Consider the following 23614-nt stretch of genomic DNA (forward strand, 5'->3'; position numbering starts at 1 on the left):
TGTAACCTTTTTGTGAACCCATGATGGCAGTCCTGGCTTTTTTGCAGTAATGCCATAGAATAACCATTTTTGGAAGACAGAATAACTTTTAGTGGAATGGAAAGGTCCCATGGATGTTAAAAGTAATTCATGAAACTATAAATGCCAATAACCTTTTTTTTTATCTTTTTGACATCTGCATTGTTTCCCCTATATACAATTTCACATACTCACCTCTCCTTCTGAAGACTCTAAAGTGAGATCTTTCCTACAAGAAGCTTTGAATTCCCCTACTCCCGCGTTCACTTCAACACCTTTGGGAGCCTCCAGTGTCAGTGTCCTTGTCGGAGACTCTAGCCTGTTTGAGGAAGATAGACTTTGATGAAGTAATGACCACAAATCACTGTTTTTAATGCACACACAGCTTTCAGCTGGACACATAATAATCAAAACCTTTCTAAACTTGTCTCACATGAAAAAATTCATTCTAGTGGGTCTGATTGGTCAGATGCAATTAACTTATTAAAATACAGTTAAATGATTTGAGGCATTTTTAAGAAAAATACAGAGAGTTTTTTTTTTTTTTTTTTTTTTTTAGTATTGAAGTTAATGATATCAGCTGTCATCCCAGTTGAGTTCTTTCATTTATAACCCTTTGTTTATGTACCATAAAAACACAGCCGTTAGTTTAGGTCCTCTAATCTGATTGAACAAGCAGGGCTTCGAGAGTGCTGATATTTACTATAACAATACTGGAAACTTTCACCTTCCTCAACGATGCAGACTAATTAAGGCCTTCATAGTCAAGCTCTATTTAGTGCTGTATGAGACTTGTGAGACAAATAATGTGCAGATTGTAGAGAGCGAGAGCATAGTTAAGAAAATAATCAATATGAGATCTGTCAGGAAATGAGATAACTGAATGAACTGTCCACTTTGAAACACTGAGAAAGAAACATTAGTTCCCTTTCGTAGTCACTTCGAGTTACGTCGAAATGACGACGAATGGGGTTCGCTTAGAAGCCTATCCTCTTCGAATATTAATAAAACGAGCCAATGGCAAGCAAATGCCATGGGTCTGCTGAATTTGCATAGCGTAACTCCGCCCCACAGTGTGGGTATATAAGGAAGTGAGCCGGCAACATGCAGATATGTTTTCGCTTTCGGAGCCAAGTTTATCCTTCACTCCACAAGCCATCCTGAGTATCATCTCTATTCCTCTTCGAGACGAGCTTCCCTCCAGGTGTTGGTGTGACAGCGAGTTCCAGCGAGTGCACATTCCCTGCGATCTGAGCAGTGATCTGCCAGTGTGTGTGTGTTCTCTCCCTGGTCGCTTCAGCATCTGCGGGGATTTCTCCTTCTCTCTAAAAGAGCAAAGCGCGTGGCACGTCTTTTTAAAGATGCATCGCCCGTGCCCTTCTGGTTGTGGTCACTGGCTGTCTGATTTAGATGGGCTAAATCGCTGTTTTGCGTGTTTGGGCTTAGAGCACGCCAAAGCAGCGCTTGTGGATGACTCATGTTTTCATTGCGGAAACATGACCATCGCGACACTACGGTCGAGACTCAGTGATCTCGAAAGAGTGAGAGTCCCCTCATCCACACCCCGATCTACCCCCTCTAGTAATAGAGCTGGTACTTCGGCTGGTGGCCAGGGTGACCTGAGGGTGACGGTGTGGCAACAACAACCGACGATTCGTCCTCGGGCCACATCCCCCTCTCAAGTGCCGCAACCCGCGAGCCGACCAGATGATGCGCTCGATCAGTCCCGGCCAACGGTCGGCGGCGGACCGAGTGCGCCGTCTGGCGCTCCTAATGACGATGCTATGTCGATCACAGCATCACAAGGTGGGCAGGAGTCCTCGGGAGATGAGGGGTCGGCTGTGCTGCCGCCTCCGGGCGCGTCAGCATTGCCCGATCCTGATCCCGAGCTGACGGCCATGCTTTCCCGGGCAGCCGCGAGCATCGGGTTAGAGTGCAATCCGCCACCCTGCCCCGAGCGCTCGCGTCTGGACGATTGGTTTTTGGGCGCGGCCGCCGATTCACGTCGGCGTCCAACCCCAATGCCTTTCTTCCCGGATGTGCATGAGGAGGTCTCGAGGTCCTGGAAGACACCCTTGTCTTCCCGTGATCGCTCGGCGACCTCCTCCGCCTTTCCTCCTCTCGATCAGGCGGCTGTTTACGGGTACACTGGGGTGCCTATGGTTGAACGCTCTGTTGCGATGCAACTGTGTCCACAGAGTGCTTCTTCCCGTGGTGATCCTAAGCACCCCTCCAAGGCCTGTAGGTTTTCGTCGACCCTGGTGGCGAAGACCTATAGAGCTGCGGGGCAGGCAGCCGCCTCATTGCATGCCATGGCCACTCTGCAGGTCTACCAGGCCCAGATGCTCAGGGACATGCACGAGGGGAGGACTGACCCAGGGCTCTTCAATGAGCTGCGTGCCGCCACTGACCTCGCTCTCCGGGCGACGAAAGTGACCGCACGCTCCCTGGGCCAGGTGATGTCCACTAGTGTGGTCCAGGAGAGACACCTCTGGCTCAACCTGGCCGATATGAGGGACGCTGAGCGGACTCGTCTGCTTGACGCCCCCATATCCCAGGCTGGCCTCTTCGGCGGAGCGGTTGAAGATTTTGCCCAACAGTTTTCAACCGCCCAGAAGCAGACTGAGGCTATTCGTCATATTCTGCCCCGACGGCCCGCTGCTGCCTCCACCCAGCCGTCGGTTCAGACGCCTCAGCCTGCTCGCCGCCGAGGGCGCCCTCCCGCGGCTCCCGCCCCTCCCGCACGGCCCCAGCAGCAGCCTTCACCCGGGCCGCGTCGTGGAGGACGCCGCAGGCAGGCGCCCCAGCCCTCTCCAGCCCCGCGCCCCGCTAAACGCCAGGCCAAGCGGCGCTCCTGAGACGGGCTGCTCAGAGATGGCCATCAGTTCTTCTCAGGAGATGGTAGCAGGACCACTCCTTCCCCCGGTGGAGGGCCGGGGGAGAATCCTTTGTTCTCCACTCCCCGCTGCTCACCCACGGGTGGGCAGCACCCTAATGTGGTTAAAGAAAGAACTGATATCCCCATCTCTGAGCCCCCAGAAGGGAATGACAGTGCGCGCCGCCCACGGGCCCCGCCGCTCTCATCCCCTTCTGTCGCCAGACCCCTGCCAGAGCACGCCCCCGTGGAACGCTGGTCCTTCCCTGGCTCCCTCTGGCAGGACGCGGCTAATGACCGTGCCCCCACACCGGGCCGCTATGCCACCCACGTCCGGGCCGGTCATTCCGCTTCGCTGCACCCCCGCGGGGACGTCTGTCGTCCGCATGACCCCGCTGGCACAGTCCTTGGGAGCCTGGTTAGAGCTTCCCAACCTGTCCCGCTGGCTCGCGCGGACCATCAGGCTCGGCTATGCGATTCAGTTCGCGCGGTCTCCTCCCCGCTTCAGGGGAGTCCGCTTCACTATGGTCGGTGGCAATGCCCCTGTCATGAGAGCGGAGGTCGCCACCCTGCTGGCGAAGGGTGCGATCGAGACTGTCCCTCCAGCCGCAATGAGGTCCGGCTTCTACAGCCCCTACTTCATTGTCCCCAAGAAAACCGGTGGGTTACGACCAATCCTGGATCTGCGCGTCTTGAACCGTTCCCTTCACAGGCTTCCGTTCAAGATGCTCACGGCCAAGCGCATTTTCGAATGTGTGCAGCCACAGGATTGGTTTGCAGCGATCGACCTGAAGGACGCCTACTTTCATGTCTCCATTCTTCCTCGACACAGGCCGTTTCTACGGTTTGCTTTCGAGGGGCAGGCATACCAGTACGCGGTCCTCCCATTCGGGCTGGCCCTGTCTCCTCGCGTCTTCACGAAGGTCGTCGAGGCAGCCCTTGTGCCGCTACGGCAACACGGGGTTCGCATCCTGAATTATCTCGACGACTGGCTAATCCTAGCTCACTCTCGGGACCAGGTTTGCGAACACAGGGACCTAGTGCTCCGGCACCTAGTCCGTCTGGGCCTTCGGGTCAACTGGGAGAAGAGCAAACTTTGCCCCGTGCAGAGGATCTCTTTTCTCGGTATGGAAATCGACTCGGTCGCCATGTGCGCGCAGCTTACGAGCGAGCGCGCGCAGTCACTGCTGACTTGCCTGAGACAAATCCAGAGCAAGAGTGCGGTTCCACTGAAACTTTTTCAGAGGCTCCTGGGGCATATGGCATCTGCAGCCGCGGTAACGCCGCTCGGATTGCTTCATATGAGACCGCTTCAGCACTGGCTTCACGATCGAGTCCCGAGGTGGGCATGGCACCAGGGCAAGCTCCGAGTACCAGTTACTCCGACCTGCCGTCAGACCTTCTCCCCGTGGACGAACCTCAGCTTTCTACGGGCCGGAGTGCCCTTAGAACGAGTTTCCAGGCATGTTGTTGTGTCAACGGATGCCTCCTCCACGGGCTGGGGTGCCATGTGCAATGGACATGCTGCCGCGGGCTCCTGGACAGGACCCCACCGCCTATGGCATGTCAATTGCCTCGAGTTGCTGGCAGTACGTCTCGCTCTGCACCGCTTCCGGGCGCTGCTCAAGAACCAGCACGTACTAGTCCGATCAGACAATACCGCGACAGTAGCGTACATCAACCGACAAGGTGGTCTACGCTCCCGCCGTATGTCGCAACTCGCCCGCCACCTCCTCTTATGGAGTCAGAAGCATCTGAGGTCGCTTCGAGCCATTTATATTCCGGGAGACCTGAACTGTGCAGCCGACGAGCTCTCACGGCTTCAGCCTCTTCCTGGAGAATGGAGACTCCATCCCCAGGCGGTCCAGCTGATTTGGGATCAGTTCGGGGACGCACAGGTAGACCTGTTTGCCTCCCACGACTCGTCCCACTGCTCCCAGTTTTACTCCCTGACCGAGGGCACGCTCGGCACGGACGCTCTGGCGCACAGCTGGCCCCGGGGCCTCCGCAAATATGCGTTTCCCCCAGTGAGCCTTCTTGCACAGACCCTGTGCAAGATCAGGGAGGACGAGGAGCAGGTCATATTGGTTGCGCCGCACTGGCCCACCCGAACCTGGTTCTCCGAACTTGTACTCCTCGCGACAGCACCTCCCTGGCCAATTCCTCTGAGGAAGGACCTCCTTTCTCAGGGACGGGGCACCCTTTGGCACCCTCGTCCCGATCTCTGGAACCTCCACGTGTGGCTCCTGGACGGGACGAGGCAGGTTTGAGTACCCTACCACCAGCGGTGGTGGCTACCATCACTTCCGCTAGAGCGTCGTCCACTAGACATGCCTACGCGTTGAAGTGGAACCTCTTCGTCTCTTGGTGCTCTTCTCACTCAGAAGACCCCAGATCATGCCCGATCAGTGTCGTGCTTTCCTTCCTGCAGGATGGGTTGGAGCGAAGGCTGTCTCCCTCCACCCTGAAAGTATATGTTGCCGCTATCGCCGCACATCACGACGCAGTTGATGGTAAGTCCGTGGGAAAGCACGACCTGGTCATCAGGTTCCTGAGAGGAGCGAGGAGACTACAGCCTCCTCGCCCTCCTCTCGTTCCCTCTTGGGACCTCTCAGTGGTACTAACTGCCCTGCAGAGTGCTCCCTTTGAGCCTCTGCAATCAGTGGAGCTTAAGTTCCTGTCAATTAAGACAGCGCTCCTGGTTGCTCTGGCCTCCATCAAGAGGGTAGGGGACCTGCACGCATTTTCTGTAGACGAAGCGTGCCTGGAATTCGGGCCGGCCTTTTCTCACGTGATCCTGAGACCCCGGCCTGGATATGTGCCCAAGGTTCCCACCACTCCCTTCCGGGACCAGGTGGTGAACCTGCAAGCGCTGCCCCTGGAGGAGGCAGACCCAGCCTTGGCATTGCTCTGTCCAGTACGCGCCCTCCGTGCTTACGTAGACAGAACGCAATGTTTCAGGACCTCAGACCAGCTCTTTGTCTGTTATGGTGGGAAGCTGAAGGGAAGGGCTCTCTCCAAGCAAAGGTTGTCTCACTGGATAGTGGACGCCATTGCTTTGGCTTACCAGCAGCAAGGTCGACCGTGCCCCCTTGGTGTGACGGCCCACTCCACCCGGAGTGTGGCCTCCTCTTGGGCTCTAGCGCATGGCGCCTCGCTAACAGACATCTGCAGAGCTGCAGGCTGGGCGACACCCAACACATTCGCCAGATTCTACAATCTCCGAGTGGAGCCAGTGTCCTCCCGAGTACTCGCTTCAACCAGCCGGTGCTAGGACCCGCTCAGGTGTCTTCGCTTGCTCGCCATTCCACTCCACGGACTGGATACGTGCGATATTCTCCTCAGGTGAGCCTGATAAGCCCTGAGTTCCTCCAGCGCTGTTGACGTCAACGCCAGAGTTATGCCTCCGGCAGCTTTCGCGTTGGCTAGGTGCCACCATGTGCATGGTTCCCCCGCTGGGCGACCCCCACGTGTGTATTTCCACTGTAAGCCTCCTTCGAGCATGTGTCTTTCCCTTGGCAAGCCAGTCTGCCACCCCTGGGGTTGAAATACTCCACCCTACGGGCTGGACACCCCAGTGTTATCCGTATGCACCCCCCTCCGGGTCATATGTGTTTTCTTAAGTCCCCCCCCTTCGGGCGGGCACTGATTGCATATTCCACTGTGATATGCTTCCCAGTGTACCTTGGTATTCCTGTGTTAAGTAGGAGTCCTTCGTCCGTGCTAGTCTCACGACAGGGAGCTCAGACTTACGCAGGGCACTGGAAGACAGCCGAGGTGGCGTGATTGGACTGGGAACCCCATTCGTCGTCATTTCGACGTAACTCGAAGTGACTACGAAAGGGAACGTCTCGGTTACGGATGTAACCCTCGTTCCCTGAGTAGGGAACGGAGACGTTACGTCTTCCTGCCACTTCCGCTGTACCGCTGGAACAGCCTGAGTTCAGCTTGGCTCCTTCAGCGAAGAAACATATCTGCATGTTGCCGGCTCACTTCCTTATATACCCACACTGTGGGGCGGAGTTACGCTATGCAAATTCAGCAGACCCATGGCATTTGCTTGCCATTGGCTCGTTTTATTAATATTCGAAGAGGATAGGCTTCTAAGCGAACCCCATTCGTCGTCATTTCGACGTAACGTCTCCGTTCCCTACTCAGGGAACGAGGGTTACATCCGTAACCGAGACGTTATCAGGAGAGAGAAAAAAAAAAAAAAAAAAAAATATATATATATATATATATATATATATATGTTTGCAAGTCTGTCAATGTGAACTGCAACCCATTGTACTGTGGACAAAGCAAAACAAGACAAAAGGAGAACAGGACTTTATTTTATTGTTCTTAAACAGAAGTGATAGTGAAAAGTGAGTGTTGCAGAGCAGAATGGAGCCAGAAAGAAAGAAATAATTGCTATTTGCTAACTATTTGGATATTGGTTGACATTATTCATAGCCTGCATGGTCTATGTGATGTCAACAAAAAAAGGAAAGTTCTTCGGAATTAATTTCACAATATAATTAAAGGCACAGTATGTATGTTTTGCCTAGAAGTCGCTTATTCAAAACAATAACAAAGCAGTAGCTTGATGATATCATGGATGAGTGTGGAATCGGGGGATTTGTCGTCTTCACCTCCACGGCTAGCTGACGGAAAGCAATCCGATGGGACTCAAGGCAGAAATCATGTTCATGGATGAGCTAATGTATTTAGGTTTTGTTAACGTTACTGTGATATGAAGCAATTGGGACAGAGAGCCGTGGGAGCGGAACGAGGCCGGAACAAGGCTGACAAAAAAAAAAACTATTTTTTTTACTCTTTTCTGTCCTTCCTTGTTCTATCTTGCTCTATCTTCTGAAATGAAAAGAAGAAAAAGCCTCAATCTATGCAATCTTCAATTCAGCAGCAAAACAAAATATCTTAAGTGCGCAGAGAGTGGACTTGATTTTATATGAAAGATAAGAGAGGCCAGCTTTAGTCTCTTATCTGCCTGATTCATTATTCCGCCAGCGAATTCACCCATTCAAACATACAGCTTGACCTTTTCTGCCACTCTCACAAATGTATGTGTCGGGATATTTGTTACAGTCATATGAAAAGCAATACATAAATATGACTCTTTGGAATTTTAAACTAACTTCACATTTATACTCCTTTTGCTTCCTATTGCAAACCTATGGTCTTTGTTCAGAATACATTTGTGTATGTATTGTACAATTTGTATGTGTATGGTGTTCTGACTGGCAGCATTCAGGTTTACTGAGCTAAAAGAGTTCTAGAAAAAGATTTCAATGGGGAATGTTACTGTGATAAATATGTAATATACCTGCTGTATTCACACTGTGAAGTTGTAGCTCAATAACACACCAGTTGCAAAACTCAAATGTTGTGCATGTATGCCATTTGAATACATATGTAGCTCTGAAGCATCTGAGGTTGAAATCAGATTACAATCTTACGATTTGAAAATCTCATGCTAATGCAAAGTTGCCTTTTATCATTTGACTTTGGCTGCCACAACATGTCAGGCAATTTCTATGATGCACTTTTGACGTGACTAAGATATGTAAATAGCTACAAGTACATGCTAGGAGCCTCATCTGCAGTTTATCATATTAAAGTCTAGAATTTTAAAGTGATTTCAGACCTAAAAAAAAACATAATTTCTGTAAAAGAAGCCGTGCATTGCCACACTGAATTTTTAACTTATTTTAAATAAATGAAAATGAAAATAATGAAATAAATAAAATTTTAGGTAACACTTTATTTCGATAGTCCACTATCAGTAACTTTGCAGCAACATGTCAACTAACTGTCATTAGAGTATTAATAGACTGTCTGCTTAATATTTGCTAACACTTTATTTTGATGCTCCCCCAACAGATACTGACTATAAGTAACTTGACAACTACAAGTCAACTTATTCTCCTAACCCAAACCCTAACATCTAACCCTAACCCAACAATCTACAACAGTCTACCAATACTCTAAAGATAGTTAGTTGACATGTAGTTGCAAAGTTACTTATAGTTAGTAGAATGTCTAAACTGGACTATCGAAATAAAGTGTAACCCAATTTTAAATGTAAAAAAAAAAAAATAGTAAAAATACATTTGTAAATGTATGTAAAAAGTAAAGTAAAAATACATTTGTAAAAAATATTTCCAAAACATTAGACAAACCTCCCTTTAAAAATGTCATTGTTTCTTTTTTAATACCTTGTTTCTTACTTTTGCAAACCTTTCTACAATAAGCCACCAAATGAGATTTTCTCCTCTCATGAGTTTTGTGTGCTTCGACGTATCATTTATCACTATGCTCATGGTCACAGAAGCTGGGTACTGACTTTTGACTTTTGAGAATAAGACCAATGATGACATTAAGCAGCTCAATACCAACAGCTAACCTTTGACTTCATGTTCCTCTCTGAGTATTTACTTTTGGTTGCAGCCCTTCAGATTGATGAATGACACTGTACCATGGGTAGATGAACATCAGCCAAAGCCAAAGATGAAAAAAAAGCGTTGCATTTGACATTTTCAAGCCTCCCTGAGTTTTAAAGCTCCTCTCTGTGAGATTCCTACTTACTGGGCTCCATGATGACGTTATAGGATAAAACCAAGAGGACCCTTAGAAACTCATTTAGCAAGTTACAAAAGTTGTGCAAGTTAGTTTTGGCGGTGGGAAGAGAGAAACATTGAGACGTCGCTGCTTTTCATCACAATAGTTTCATCACAGACACTTCAAGTGCTTAAATCTGAATAACAACATTTCTGATATTAAAAATAGGGCTTTCAAGAAAGTTCACTAGAGCTCTTGACCCTCCGAGTGGGTTTCCTCTATAGTTCGCTGAGCTCTTGGCCCAATGGCCCATTTCTTGTCTTCAACATTCCCTGACAAATCTTCGAATCGGTCAAAAATGACTTTTTGTAGCCCGCCCGTCTGCTGTGTGAAATGTAGCTGGGGAAATTGTGGCTGGCAGCAAGACCCTGTGAGAAAACGTAAAGCAATTTCATGCCCGTGCTCATCCATTGCTGATAATTTAATTGATAGTGATAGAACTGGGGAACCGGCATGGTCAGAGAGTGAAGCAGGAATAAGGTAGACCCACCGGGTCTCTAAAGCACTGCTGCGGCGATGAAGGAGGTTACAGGTATAAAGGAATGATATTGTATCTTATTTCACTCATGTTGAAGAATATCATTCACTCGAGTGAGACCATGTGTCTTGGGAAGGCACCACTTCAGGTCCACTTCAAACCAAGATGAAAAGAGACAGGAAAGAACGAAAACGATAGAGTGAGTTAGATAGTCATTTAGAATGTTGTTCACAAAAAAAAAAAAGGGCAGTGACAATCACAATCTGACATCATTAATTCAGTTTAGACTACATGGCTTTAAGCCGCCTTTCCACTGCACACGACATTCGCATACGATTGTTTCATTCCGCCCCCTGGTGACAGTCGCAAGGAACTTTGAAATTGATCGTGAAGCAACCGTTACCTCGGCTTATTCACCATAGTAAAATTAAGAATTTTAATGAATGTAATGCATGATTGGATATATCCACACAAACCAAATGACCCTCAATACATCTCAAAGAAAAACATAATCGATTTTATAGAGCTAATCAACATAAATATTGATTCATAATATCCGCCATTTTACAGAAATAGTCTTTACATAATAATGCTAAAGTGTTAAAATATTGGTAATTCTAACATAAGCACTCATAGTTTTGATTAGAATACATCACATCTGGTCGGCTGGTCACGGAGCAGAAGAAATTTTAACGCATCTGAAGCTCAAATCGGATCCGGAATATCCGCACACGTATATGATCAGAACTCCATGCAGCTCCCGTACTACTCTCTCCATTGGAAATGAATGACTTCTGGTCCAACGGCTGTCGTTTGTCGTGTGCAGTGGAAAGGCGGCTTTAACAGCGACTTTGTAGTTGCATGTCGCTAGTGAGAGTTCCCACTACTGGTTGCCTAGTAATGTTTTGTGAATAACATTTACGGATGTTACTCTAAATGTAGAAAATTAATCCGTTTTCTTACCGCTACAAACAAACATTTTGGACAAAAAAAAGACTAAACAAAATGGAATCATAAAATGCTTAACTTTAAAGATGACCGAGAATCAGTGTGCTCTTTGCCATTGAGGCTATTTATCAGTGGTGAAAGCACAAACACCATGCATTTGTGTTCATGAAACCATTTAGGGGTGCATTTCCCGAAAGTATTGTTAGCCAACTATGGTCGCAGGTTCCTTCATTATCAGCATAGTTCAACGATTTGGTGTTTCCCGAAACCATCGTTCCAATGAACGTTCGCAAACAGCATCGCAAACTTGTGTGGTTGGAACGACAGCTCTCGAGCTGTGGTTAGAAGCATAGTTTCTAGTTTACATGAGATGTAGAGTGAATAAATCCTTATCTTTAGCAAAATAAGCAAGCTGACATTCAGTACAACCCGTGTTATTTATTTAGAATACATACAAATGTAATTTACGTCTTTTAGTTTGTCAAGAGATTTAAAGCACCGTTTTTGAAGACTGCGCATGTGCGAACTTGCTCTACTAAGAACGAGCCAAATATTGAGTCTGGTAATAAAGCAAAATAACTGAGAAAAAATTGAATTGGTCTTCAGATGCCATGTCTGTAACTTATATGGCAAAATCTAGCGTTAATTCGATCTCAAACCGATTAATTAAAATAAGTTATTAGTCCACCACGTGCGAGACGTCATAAACCAACGTGGTTGAACGATACTTTGCAACATACGGTTTCGGGAAACAGTCATGACTAGCTAGTTGATTTTTCTAACGATGCATCGTATGGTAGTTAAGCAGTGGGTTAGGGTTAGGGTTAGGGTTAGGGTTATATAGTTAGCCATATAGTTGTACAGGAAACGCACCCCAGGCTCAGAGTCAGCACCTATGAACCATATGTACACAGAGACATATCATTTTAGGAATGTTGCTGACCACAAAAATGAACTTCTCCATCTTGCCTTGACACTCCACTACAGGATGTAGTGGCGGATTACGAGCGCTCCACTGACTTCAGTCATATTGGTTGTCGCTCTCGAAAGTAGCTCTTAATTTGCATAAGTTAAACATATCTCAGCTTTGTCGCATCACTGGACATGCCCCCAGCCTGTCGCCAATGGTCAGTGTTGATTGTGTCGCCGAAAATCACCAGCTCTCTATTAATATTGAAATTGAAACTGATCATGTTGCTTTGTCACCGCATGTTGCTGGTGGGGTGGATGGGGCTTAATATGCTGATTGTAAAACAGTTGTGGAATTCAAGGAACAGAAATTCAAGGAATAGAAAATGAAAAATAACAGCATTTATTTGAAATATAATTATTTTGTGAAATTATAAATGTCTTCACTGTCACTTTTGATCAATTCAATATCTAAAAATTATAATTTCTTAAAAAAAAATGTAAATACTTTTTATGTCCTTAAAATCAACATACTCATAATTTACATAGATTACTTATTATTTTCTTCAAAAATTGTATATATATATATATATATATATATATATATATATATATATATATATATATATATAAATAATAATTATTATTATTATCCTATCTTCATCTTAAGTCAGTCAGAATTCCATCTTAAGTCAAAATTCTTTCAATGATATGATGTACTGTCCCTCAGTGACTTTCATTCTGTGGAAAAGACAGATGACAACAAGGGCAATTTACTAAACTGCTCAATAAAAGTAAAGGTCACCACCACGGATCGATATGACGCCGAAACCACATATAAAAATCATCTAAAAATTAAGTTTAATCTCTTATGGAAAAAAAAAAAACTACTTCACTCATCCATACTGACAGTATTAGGAATGGGCCGAGAGGTACGGCACTATGGATGCCAGAGTAATCCCTGTGTGATAAGGTAATCAATGGATTTGAAGGTCAAGTCCGAGGAGTGGATGTCCTCGATGTCCATATGAGTGGAATGTAATTTAATGTGGATTTGAGAGGACCGTGTTTCCAGGATCACATCTACAATCTCACGTATTGCATATAATCATATGCAATCATTACCTGTGCAACTGACACTCATATACAGTTACACTAAGATTGAAGCACTCGAGTAGTATCTCTTCCTGCCTCCCAAACACTCAAGTAAATCAAATTTAATTTCCAGGCACGATCGTGCCCAATCAGTCACTCATGGGCTCAGGGTCGCAGATGCACTTTTATCATGATTTAGAACCCTCTTGCTCTACCCAAACTTTAACCACAGCCATTATGAGAGAAGCCACAAAAAAAAAAGGACAAAAAAAAAGTCTTCTCATAAATGAGAACTTGAGAGCTGGAAAAGCCAGGTATGAGGTGAATCTTGTCAGATGCTTGAAAGATGAGTCTAAGAGTGGCCTTTAGCTGAAAAGATGGAGAGAGATAAGAATCCATGGTTAATGTCCCTGACTGGGATCCGCAGACTGAGATACAATCTCCACAATGATATATATATATATATATATATAAAAAGTTGTAGGGCATTTGAAAAAAAAAGAAAGTTTATTTGAATCGCTTGCTCTTCGGTTTGAGACTCTTAGAATTGGTTTACAACAATAGAGTCCTGAAACATTAATAATCTCTTGCAAAATCTCTTGACATGCAGATAGATAGATAGATAGATAGATAGATAGATAGATAGATAGATAGATAGATAGATAGATAGATAGATGGATCATGGATGGATAGCTGGATGGATGCTCACTTGCTCAATCTGTATTCTTTGTTCAAACCCTATTGCAAAATTTAAAATAGCAATTGGACATCAACTGATGATGAAAAAGATCTGTTATGTAAGAAAAAATTATAGCTAATATGAATCTGTGATTGTTCTTTCTACTATCATCACAATGAATTTCCATGGGAACAAATGTTCACTTTGTGCCATTAAGACAACGTGAGACAATGAAGACTCAATGGATGAATGATGGCCATTGTGTAATTACTTTATAAGGAGAAATGTGGCGCAGAAGACACACACACAGTCACAGAAGTAATTTGCCCAAGTATGCCAAAATGGTGGAAGGACTGAGTCTATATTTTGACTGGCTGTGGAGATTCAGGTGTGCAATAATTCTACTAAAACCCCTTCAAATCCCCCCTCAAACTTTCTCCCTCGCTCTTTCACTCTCTCTCCATCTATAATTATGTTGTTGAGAGGAAAAGTGCCGGCTGTCTCATCTGGATTAATCCTCAAATATTCAGTCACACAGTTTGCAAGACAATATTTTTTTAGCCCTTTTGTTTGGTTCAGCTTTTACTGGAGCTGGTATAATTCACAATCCGGATGGGTCCTTGAGACCCAAGCATTGATATTGATATTGTTATTTTTGTCTTTAGGAAGCAATTAGCTATGAAAAAATAATAATAATAATTGTTAAAGGTGCATTAAGCAACTTTTCATGTTAAAAATACCCGTTTTCTAACCCATACATGCTTAAACAATTGCCTGATGGGCTGAATGAGCCCTTCTCTGATCACTGAGATTGTCTCTATAATCCTGTAAAGTAAAATAAATAAGAGGGATTCGGGCCGGAATTTTAGACTGGGCGTGACGTCATGCGCGTTCACGGCACGCTCACATAGCTATGTCTATAGCTATGTGTATTCGCCGGCATTCTCCGTAGAAAATGGATTGTAAGAGACCTGCTTGTAGTTCATTTCAAACACCAACGCAAACTCCACGTAAGATAAAAAAAAGAAAACTTTTGTCTAGTGCAACCAAAAGGGCCAAATTGGACTCAGACAGGCGTCGGAATAAGACGAGAGTAAACATAGGGAAGGCTTTCAACAAATGGAGAGATCTCCGGTCTGCTCTAGGGCTCAAACGGGATTTATAACTTTATTACCTCTGAAGACATTATGATTGTAAACAAAAGATTTGCGGCTGATGCTCCTTTGGTTATGAACAGTTATGAACAGCTCGTGCTCATGCAAGCGTGCGTGTGCGTGTGGTCCAACCATGAGCGTGCACATCTCTGGCCGCAGATTCACTTGCCGCCAGAGATGGCATAGTTCTGCAAAAACTCAGAATGTTGCGCTATGCACCTTTAAGGCAAACTGCATTGGGGTATAATTTTAGGAAACACAGCAAAATTGCAATACTGAAAATTTAGGGTTGCTAAAATGTCACCACTATATTTTTTATGAAGCAAATGAAAGTTTTAAATCCACAACACAATTCAGCACACAAGTATGTAGCACCATACTTACTGAAAATTAGGAATGATTTAATTGCTTTATGCAAACATCGCAAATTCTAAAACCCTGGTCTCTGAGGTTAAGAGGATAGTTAACGGACTAAGTCGCAGATATTAGTGGAGCCATTTTACTCATTTTCCTATACTCAAATCAAAACTGTAAATGTAATTTGTCTCTATACACTCCAACCAAGACACTTATCTTCCTAGGTAACATGTTTAAGCATCATTGGTGCCCTCCTGATGAATAGGCTGTTCCAAACAGTTGGCAGCAAATGCATTGTAGCATGGATTTGTTGCTGATAAAGCAATCCCAGAATGCACTGCGGTAAGCTCAACTTGTCATCCATGCAAACATCAGTTTTAAATAAAACTAAATTTTATTCAGTACTGAAAAATATTGATTGGAAATCATCATCTAATTAACATTTTATGTCATCCGATTTTTGTGTGTTATGCATTTATATGTATCAAGGTGTTAGCTCATCAACATGACTGATGGAATTGATTGTGTTTTAATTACTGTAATTATCATGTGTTTCACAGGAAGTCCTACTTGTGTGCTGCCTGTGTGAATTCCTGCCCATAAGAAGCATTTCAAATCCTTCTCTTTGAGGGTTTCTTTTCAGTCAGGATGCTGCCTTTGAAGGTAATTGGATATGTGAACAGAAGAGAATGAGATACCACATTGGAACTGAGTTTATGTCTTTGACAACAAGTGCTTGGTGGACGGCATCTTAACATTTACAAGTGTTAGTCAGCACGCAGATGTTAACCACAGTAAGTGGTGGCTTTATTGGAATGGGATTCAGCCCTGCCAAATGTTACATCTCGCATCCTCATTGATTTTAACACTGTCTACACGACAGTTATTTGCACCGCACCGCAACAGCTTGAGACGGTCTACACCAAGGGCCCTATCATACACCCAACGCAATGTGGCGCCAGGCGTAAAAAGTGATTATTGCTAGTTTCAGCCTGACGCAGTTATCATTTTCACGTCTTGCTCCACATTGTTTAAATAAAAAAAAATGCATTTGCGTCCATTTGTGCATCAATGGTCTGAAAACAAGGTGTGTTCAGGCGCATTGTTGGAGAGTTGCTATTTTGAGGCAACTGAAATAGATTGTGCAATTGACCAACAAAACCTGGTCTAAAGTCAATGGCGCAATATTATTATTTCAGATTTTTATTTAGAAAAAAAAAGAAAAATCACGAACGAAAGAAACTAACACTTTTAAGTTGAAAATAAAGTATAATACAACTATACAAGTCTTTTTTGTGACATTGAGTTGCACAGTTTTCATTTAGGACACTTTTTTTTCATACACGCACACATACAAATGCGCCAATTCTTATTAGGCACGCACACATACACATGCATACACCACATGTAAATATACGTGAAAAAGTATTGGCCATCCGCCTCCCAAGTTTCATTAAAAATCATCCCAATCCCCTTTTCTGCTTTCTACCACTTCTTTCACCATGTATTTGTTCGTTTCTTTTATTATTTTATGCAATCCAAAACACTTCTAACCTGCCGCGCTTCGTATCTCTCGGTTCAAAACCTTCCTTCCCGCTCTGCCAGAAAGCTGCTGTCATTTGCTTAAGGAAAGCATAAAATTACCGTAATAAGTCGTATTTGCCGGAAAGCGCATGTTGTCTACAGTCAGGGGCAATTTGAATGGTTTTGATAGTGCAAACGGTTGAAGAGTTATGGTACAATTAATAGAGATTGCTGATCTGTGTCGGTGACGACACATACGGGTCTAAAGGGTTTAACTATAACAAAAGTGGATTCGGACACGCTCTAAGTGCATTTGCGCTGTGCGCTTTAGACCATGCGCTTATATAATTAAAATAGGGACCCACGTGTGGTGCACAAGCCCTGAAAATTAGGGATGTCCCGATCAGGTTTGTTTGCCCTCGAATCCGAGTCCGAGTCATTTGATTTTGAGTATCTACCGATACCGAGTCCCGATCCGATACTTCTATAATACATTTTAAAAAAAGAAGAGCGAAAAAACAGATCCAGGATGTTCCTTATTTTTTATTTAATTCACCTTATTTTAACATTCAACAACTCTGTTGAGCACTTCTGTGAGGTAGCTTGAACAATCAAGTAATAAATAAGATAAATTCTTCACTTTTGGTGATGTCAACAAAGTGATGTCATGCCGCACGCGTTGCTGTTTCTGTGTGGAGTCAAAATGGTCTAACTCTGTGCCACCGCATAACTATAGATGTGTTAAAAAATAATGAGAATATATATACATATATATCTGAGTCCTGATCGGGAGGCAACGTCCGATTCCGATCGAGTCTGAAACCACGTGATCGGGCCCGATTTCCGATCACGTGATCGGATCTGGACATCCCTACTGAAAATAGAAGCCAAAGCATTTCGATCACCCCCCTGGTGGCTGACTACAGTATAGCTCTTAAACTCAGCCCTGTCCATGTAATCGAATGGGACGTGAGCCAAAGTAAACAATCCAGTTACACTTCAAATAATTGTTAATTCAAATACAGGTTTGGTCATTTTGGAGTTCTCATGACACAGATGCATGTACAAGTGTTCGTTTTTCCAATAAGTTTGGTTTTAGTTAGTTTTTTGATGCTACAAATTGGGGTGTACTGTCATGATTGATTGACTATATTCCAGCTCCAGCATGTCAGCACAAAGTCAAATAAAGATGCAATCTTTATTCTCTGGATGTAATAAGTAACTGCAAAACGAAAGCGCTGGAGAAGTTTGATGCACTTCCCTCAAGATGTGACTCTTAGCTGCAGCCCACCAGTATTGATTCGAACGACTGGCATTTGTGCGCTCATGACACCGATGTGCTGTTCTTTCAAACAAAGATGAGTTGTGTTTGCTTGTTAAAACAACTTCAGACAGAAGCTTCAATCTCAAAACCTCATTTTCATAAGAATAAAATGCTGGAAAATTGATGCTGAACTCACACTCCCCTTAATGAGGGACTATATAAAAATGGATTTGACGGCTAGTTAATTTCTCAAATATCTATTTTTATTGAATATAACTTTGTTGAAATATATTTTGCCTGAAGAATTCAGCATTATATAGAGGATTTTTGTTTTTCTGAAATGTACGTGGTGGCTTTAGATGAGTGCGGACTCTGAGCAAAACTCCCACAGTCTCTCATCAGTTCTGGGGCGGCTGGATCAATTCTCATCTTATTATACCCTGCATTAGCTGGCAGAGTTAACTGATCGCTAATGGCATGACGCTGTTGCACTCTTACCCTAGGCACCCTCGCCAGGCTATTACAAGCACAACCAAACCCAACTGTTGGGCAGGGGAGGTGGAAAAAAAACAAAACAGCGAGGCTATTACAGTCTACTTAAACTTGGTGCATGGCCTTCAACAATGACAACGGAGCTGACAGTGACTACACAAAGGTCTGGGAAGAGAGGATTGTAGAGAGTAAAAAGAGAGGTGGTGCTTAGAAGATGGAGGCCATCCAAGCCGTCTCAAATGGTGGTAATGTCTCTTTGTCTGAGATTTGCAGTTTAATTAATGAGAGCCTGAGGCAAGTTCAAACCTCAGCACTGAGAGAGGAGCATGGAGCTAAACAAATGAAGGCAAATGACCAGAATTATGCCAAGAAGAATAAAAAATGGAAAGCCAGTAGCTGCTGATTGGAATAGTGTTCCAGCAATATAGTCCCATTTTTTTTACTATGTATAGCAATCATTAAAGTAGTTGCTCAAAATGTAAAATCATGACAGTTACTTTCTCTTATGTCGTTCCGTGAGAGCTATTCCTTTAAATAATTAATAACTATTGGAGTGATTTTAGAAGTAAAAAAAAAAAAAAAAAAAAACATACTTCGGTGTGCATAATGGTTTCTCTATTTCGGTTCATTCAAATCTCATTTGTCAGAACTCCAGACTAGCATCTCATATCAGAAAGAAAATACAACAGTGTGCATGATTATATAAAATATGTGGCACATCAATGCTGCACATCTTTTTTTAATGCTTTCAAGTAACATGAGACTGTGAAATGTTATTGAAAGACTACAGAATGAAAAGATGGCTACGATATGAATAGTTGAGCAAATATTAGTCATTTGCTGGGTTTGACAGGTGCTAAGTGTGAATAGTTCTGTCAATGGTGATCCCACAATAAGTTAACATGTTTTACTGTCTTAATAAAAGGCCTGAGGCACAGGGTGGATTCAATTTTACATTTCTATTATTTGGAGAAAAATAAATAAATACATATAATAAATGCAAATTGTATCCACTAACTATGACACAACTATTCCGAAATAAAATAAATAAAATCCTCATGTTACTCCAAACTTACACAAAACAGTAACTAATAATAACTTTTAATGTAACTACCTAAAGGGTAACACTTTACTTGAAGGGGTGTGCATAAGAATGACATGACACCTTCATAATCATGACATGACACATGTCATTAATATGAAGGAGGTTTTATGCATGTTTATGACAACTGTCATTAAGTGTCATTCGCTCAATTATGATATATTTATGACAATTTATGTTGTTTTGGTATTGTCAAGTTGTTATGACACTGACAGGTTATGATGTATTGGTTTATGTCAAGTAAGAAAGAAAGAAAGAAAGAAAGAAAGAAAGAAAGAAAGAAAGAAAGAAAGAAAGAAAGAAAGAAAGAAAGAAAGAAAGAAAGAAAGAAAGAAAGAAAGAAAGAAAGAAAGAAAGAAAGAAAGAATGAATAAGTAGCAAAAATAGAGGCAGTGTACACTCTTTCAGTGTAATCAATAAGCAAAGTCACTTTCTACATTCTACTGACTATAACTTTGCAATAGCATGTCAACTTATTCTATGGTAACACTTTATTTAGATAGTACATTTTACACATTCTACTAACTATAAGTAACTTTGCATCTACATATCAACTCTGTCATTTAAGTGTTAGTAGACTGTCTTCTTAAAGGAACACTCCGACTTTTTGGGACTTTAGCCTATTCAACGTATCCCCCAGAGTTAGATAAGTCCATACATACCTTTTTCATCTCCGTGCGTGCTATAAGTCTGTTTGACGCACCCACCGCTAGCCTAGCTTAGCACAAAGACTGGATGTAAATGGTTGCAGCTAGCATACTAATCCAAATAAGTGACAAAATAACGCAAACATTTTCCTATTTACATGTTGTGATTTATATAGTCACAGAGTGTGCAAAAAACAAAGTCACATGAAACACAGACATATTTTAACCGTATAAATACTGGGAACTATATTCCCTGAATATAGGGCGGAGTGATAACCGCAGCACCTGAGACGCGCTCTGAACGAACTCTCTGCTCCTCACCACGGCGCGTCTCAGGTGCTGCGGTTATCACTCCGCCCAAGTAGCAGTGCTTCGCCTTCAGAGAATATAGTTCCCAGTATTTATACGGTTAAAATATGTCTGTGTCTCATTTGACTTTGTTTTTTGTACACTCTGTGACTATACAAATCACAACATGTAAATAGGAAAATGTTTGCGTTATTTTGTCACTTATTTGGATTAGTATGCTAGCTGCAACCATTTACATCCAGTCTTTGTGCTAAGCTAGGATAGCGGTGGGTGCGTCAAACAGACTCATAGCACAAACGGAGATGAAAAAGGTATGTATGGACTTATCTAACTCTGGGGGATAAGTTGAATAGGATAAAGTCCCAAAAAGTCGGAGTGTTCCTTTAATATCTGATAACACTTTATTTTGTTGGTACCCCAACATACATTCTACTGAAGTAACTTGGCAACTACAAGGCAACTTATTCTCCTAACCCGAACCAAAACCATTTAGATCGTGGTCGTGGTCCCTGTGTCTCATCTGGTTGCCCGTTGATGGCAACATTGCTCAAAAAGTTGTATCATCACCTTTACACCTAACCCTAACCTAACAGTATATTGACAGTCTACCACAGTCTACTAATACTCTAATGACAGTTAGTTGAAACAAATACAGTACATGTAGTTGAAAAGCAACTTATAGTTAGTAGAATGTCTAAAGTGGATTATCGAAATAAAGTTTAACCAACTAACCTACCAGTCTGTACTACTCTAATGAGAGGTATAGTTTTGAATATTGAAATAAAGTGTAACCAATTGATGTTACCAACATCCTTCAAACTATCTTCTTTTGTGCTCTGTAGAAGAAAGAAATGCATACAGGTTTGGAATGACATGAGAATGAGAAAATGATCGAGTTTAAATTTTTGGGTCAACTTATAAAAATAGTTTATCCTCAAAATGATGCGACAAATGTGTTATCAAAAGTGTGAGCTCTCATTCATCAAAGCCTTGTTATACGCACACATGCACGAAAAGCTTGCAAAAACTGAAAGCTTATAAAAATTCCCTACTGTCAAGTGTTACTTTGAAGGTGGTCTGAATAACTCCCGCTGAGGAACTTGTGAGAAAGTCTATCAACAGGATGCAATTGAACTCTGTCGGTGAGACCATATCATAAGACATTAGCCTTTAATAGACTCTATTAAGTCATTACATGTTCCATTTAGTTTAACTGCACAATTCTGAACTCTAAGAGGGACAGAAACACCGAGACAGAAAGAGGAACATTTACAGATGAGTAAAAAATGTGACAGACGTTTGTTTACAAAAAAATTATACACCAAGGAACAATATAACGTTGGCTCATAATTCATTATGTAGGCTCATTTCAATTGACTGTTTAGCTCGGTGATAATGAGCGGACTTCGATAAAACAATAATTAGAAGAAAGGGAACTTGATTTATACGTTTCCTGCTTTCGATTTGCAAATGAATGAGGTCGAGAGCGAAGTGAAACACATAAAGCGTCTAATACCCTCAACATTATGATAGAATGTTAATGGACACAGGTCACTGAAGGATGCTCGATTCCGTCTCAAAAGAACAACCAGAAATTCATGGTGAAGGAGGAGGAGAGAGATAGTGAAGGAGTCATGATGAGTGTTCCGATTATCTGCAGATTTCCACTGTGGCACTTCAAATCAAAATGTCCTCTCATACTGTGAAACAGACTGAATTGCTGAAATTGCAATACTCGTTATCTGTCCCAATTATTATTATTTTTTAATACAACAGAACTGAGAGAGCAAAACTGAATATGAAATATGATGTATTTATTACTGTGAACATTCAATATGAGAGGTAAAAGACCCATAGGTGGACAATGAGACAAAGCACAGTACCTTATACAGAATTATGCATATCTTCCATCCAGTGCTTTAAGTGGAAAAAAAAACAAGTATCGGTACTCCCCCTCTCCCTCGGGTATAATTCAAATATATTGTGATATTCATTCATATTAATTTAGAATATAGACACATCTTATATTAGTGTAATTGTCTACATTGGCAATGTGTTTAATCTGCCGTAAAAATCGAATTAGTTAGACTTAAAAAGCATGCAAAATGATTTAAAAAAAAAAAAAAAAAGTAAAATAGGAGTAGTATGTTGTACTGACAAATGCTTAGTCAGTAGTTTGCTGACAAGAGTTCTACTAACTAAAAAGGAACTGTAAAGAGTACTTGATAATTTACTTTAGGTTTGCTCTTGACTTGAGTATACCAACCATTGTTGTCACCATTGTTGTGTTTTGCATGCTGAATGCTTAAAGGGATAGTTCACTTTGAAATTAAATTTTGGTATGTTTTAGCTTACCTCAAGGGCATCCGAGATGAAGGTGTCTTTTTCAGCAGTAGTTTCAATTTTGATATTTTTAGGTCAAACCGTTCTTGTCTGACAGTCATATCATGCAGGTCTATGGTCACTGTCTCAAAGAGCATGCACAGAGTCCAAATTAAAACAATTCCCCATCTTCCAAATTAAACAATTCCCCATCGTAAGTACACATTGATGGCCTAAGACACGAAACGAACGGTTTGTGTGAGAAAACGAACAGTATTTATATCGTTTTTACCTCTTGTAAGACAGCCACGTCCAAGTGATCTGAGGGCGCGAGCGCATCCTGGTGTGTGACGTGTGCGCAGACTAGTGCATAGATGTATACACTAGATGTCGCCTTGGCTACGGCAGTACATTGGAACGAATGTCTTTAATGCAACATCTAGTGTATATATATATCTATGCACCAGTCTGCGTACACGTCACACAGAAGGAAGCGCCTGCGCCCTCAGATCACTTGGACGTGGCTGTGTTACAAGAGGTAAAAACTATATAAATACCGTTCGTTTTCTCACACAAACCGCTCGTTTCGTGTCTTAGGCCATCAATGTGTACTTACGATGGGGAATTGTTTAATTTGGACGATGGGGAATTGTTTTAATTTGGACTCTGTGCATGCTCTTTGAGACAGTGACCATAGACCTGCATGATATGACTGTCAGACAAGAACGGTTTGACCTAAAAATATCAAAATTGAAACTATTGCGGAAAAAAAAGACACCTACATCTTGGATGCCCTTGAGGTAAGCTAAAACATACCAAA

The 23614-nt window shown here is 42.8% G+C and overlaps 1 protein-coding gene across 1 annotated transcript in view; it reads right to left on the bottom strand.

Moving 5' to 3' along the window:
* Positions 1-23614, bottom strand: part of sgcz (sarcoglycan zeta) — a 282091-nt gene that overhangs the window by 13818 nt on the left and 244659 nt on the right. The window contains exon 7 of the mRNA XM_079617362.1: positions 214-337. Within this exon, the coding sequence (XP_079473488.1) occupies positions 214-337 (124 nt within the window). The remainder of the gene's footprint in view (positions 1-213; positions 338-23614) is intronic.

Source organism: Phoxinus phoxinus, assembly GCF_949152265.1.
Source record: "Phoxinus phoxinus genome assembly, chromosome: 6".
NCBI lineage: Eukaryota > Metazoa > Chordata > Actinopteri > Cypriniformes > Leuciscidae > Phoxinus > Phoxinus phoxinus.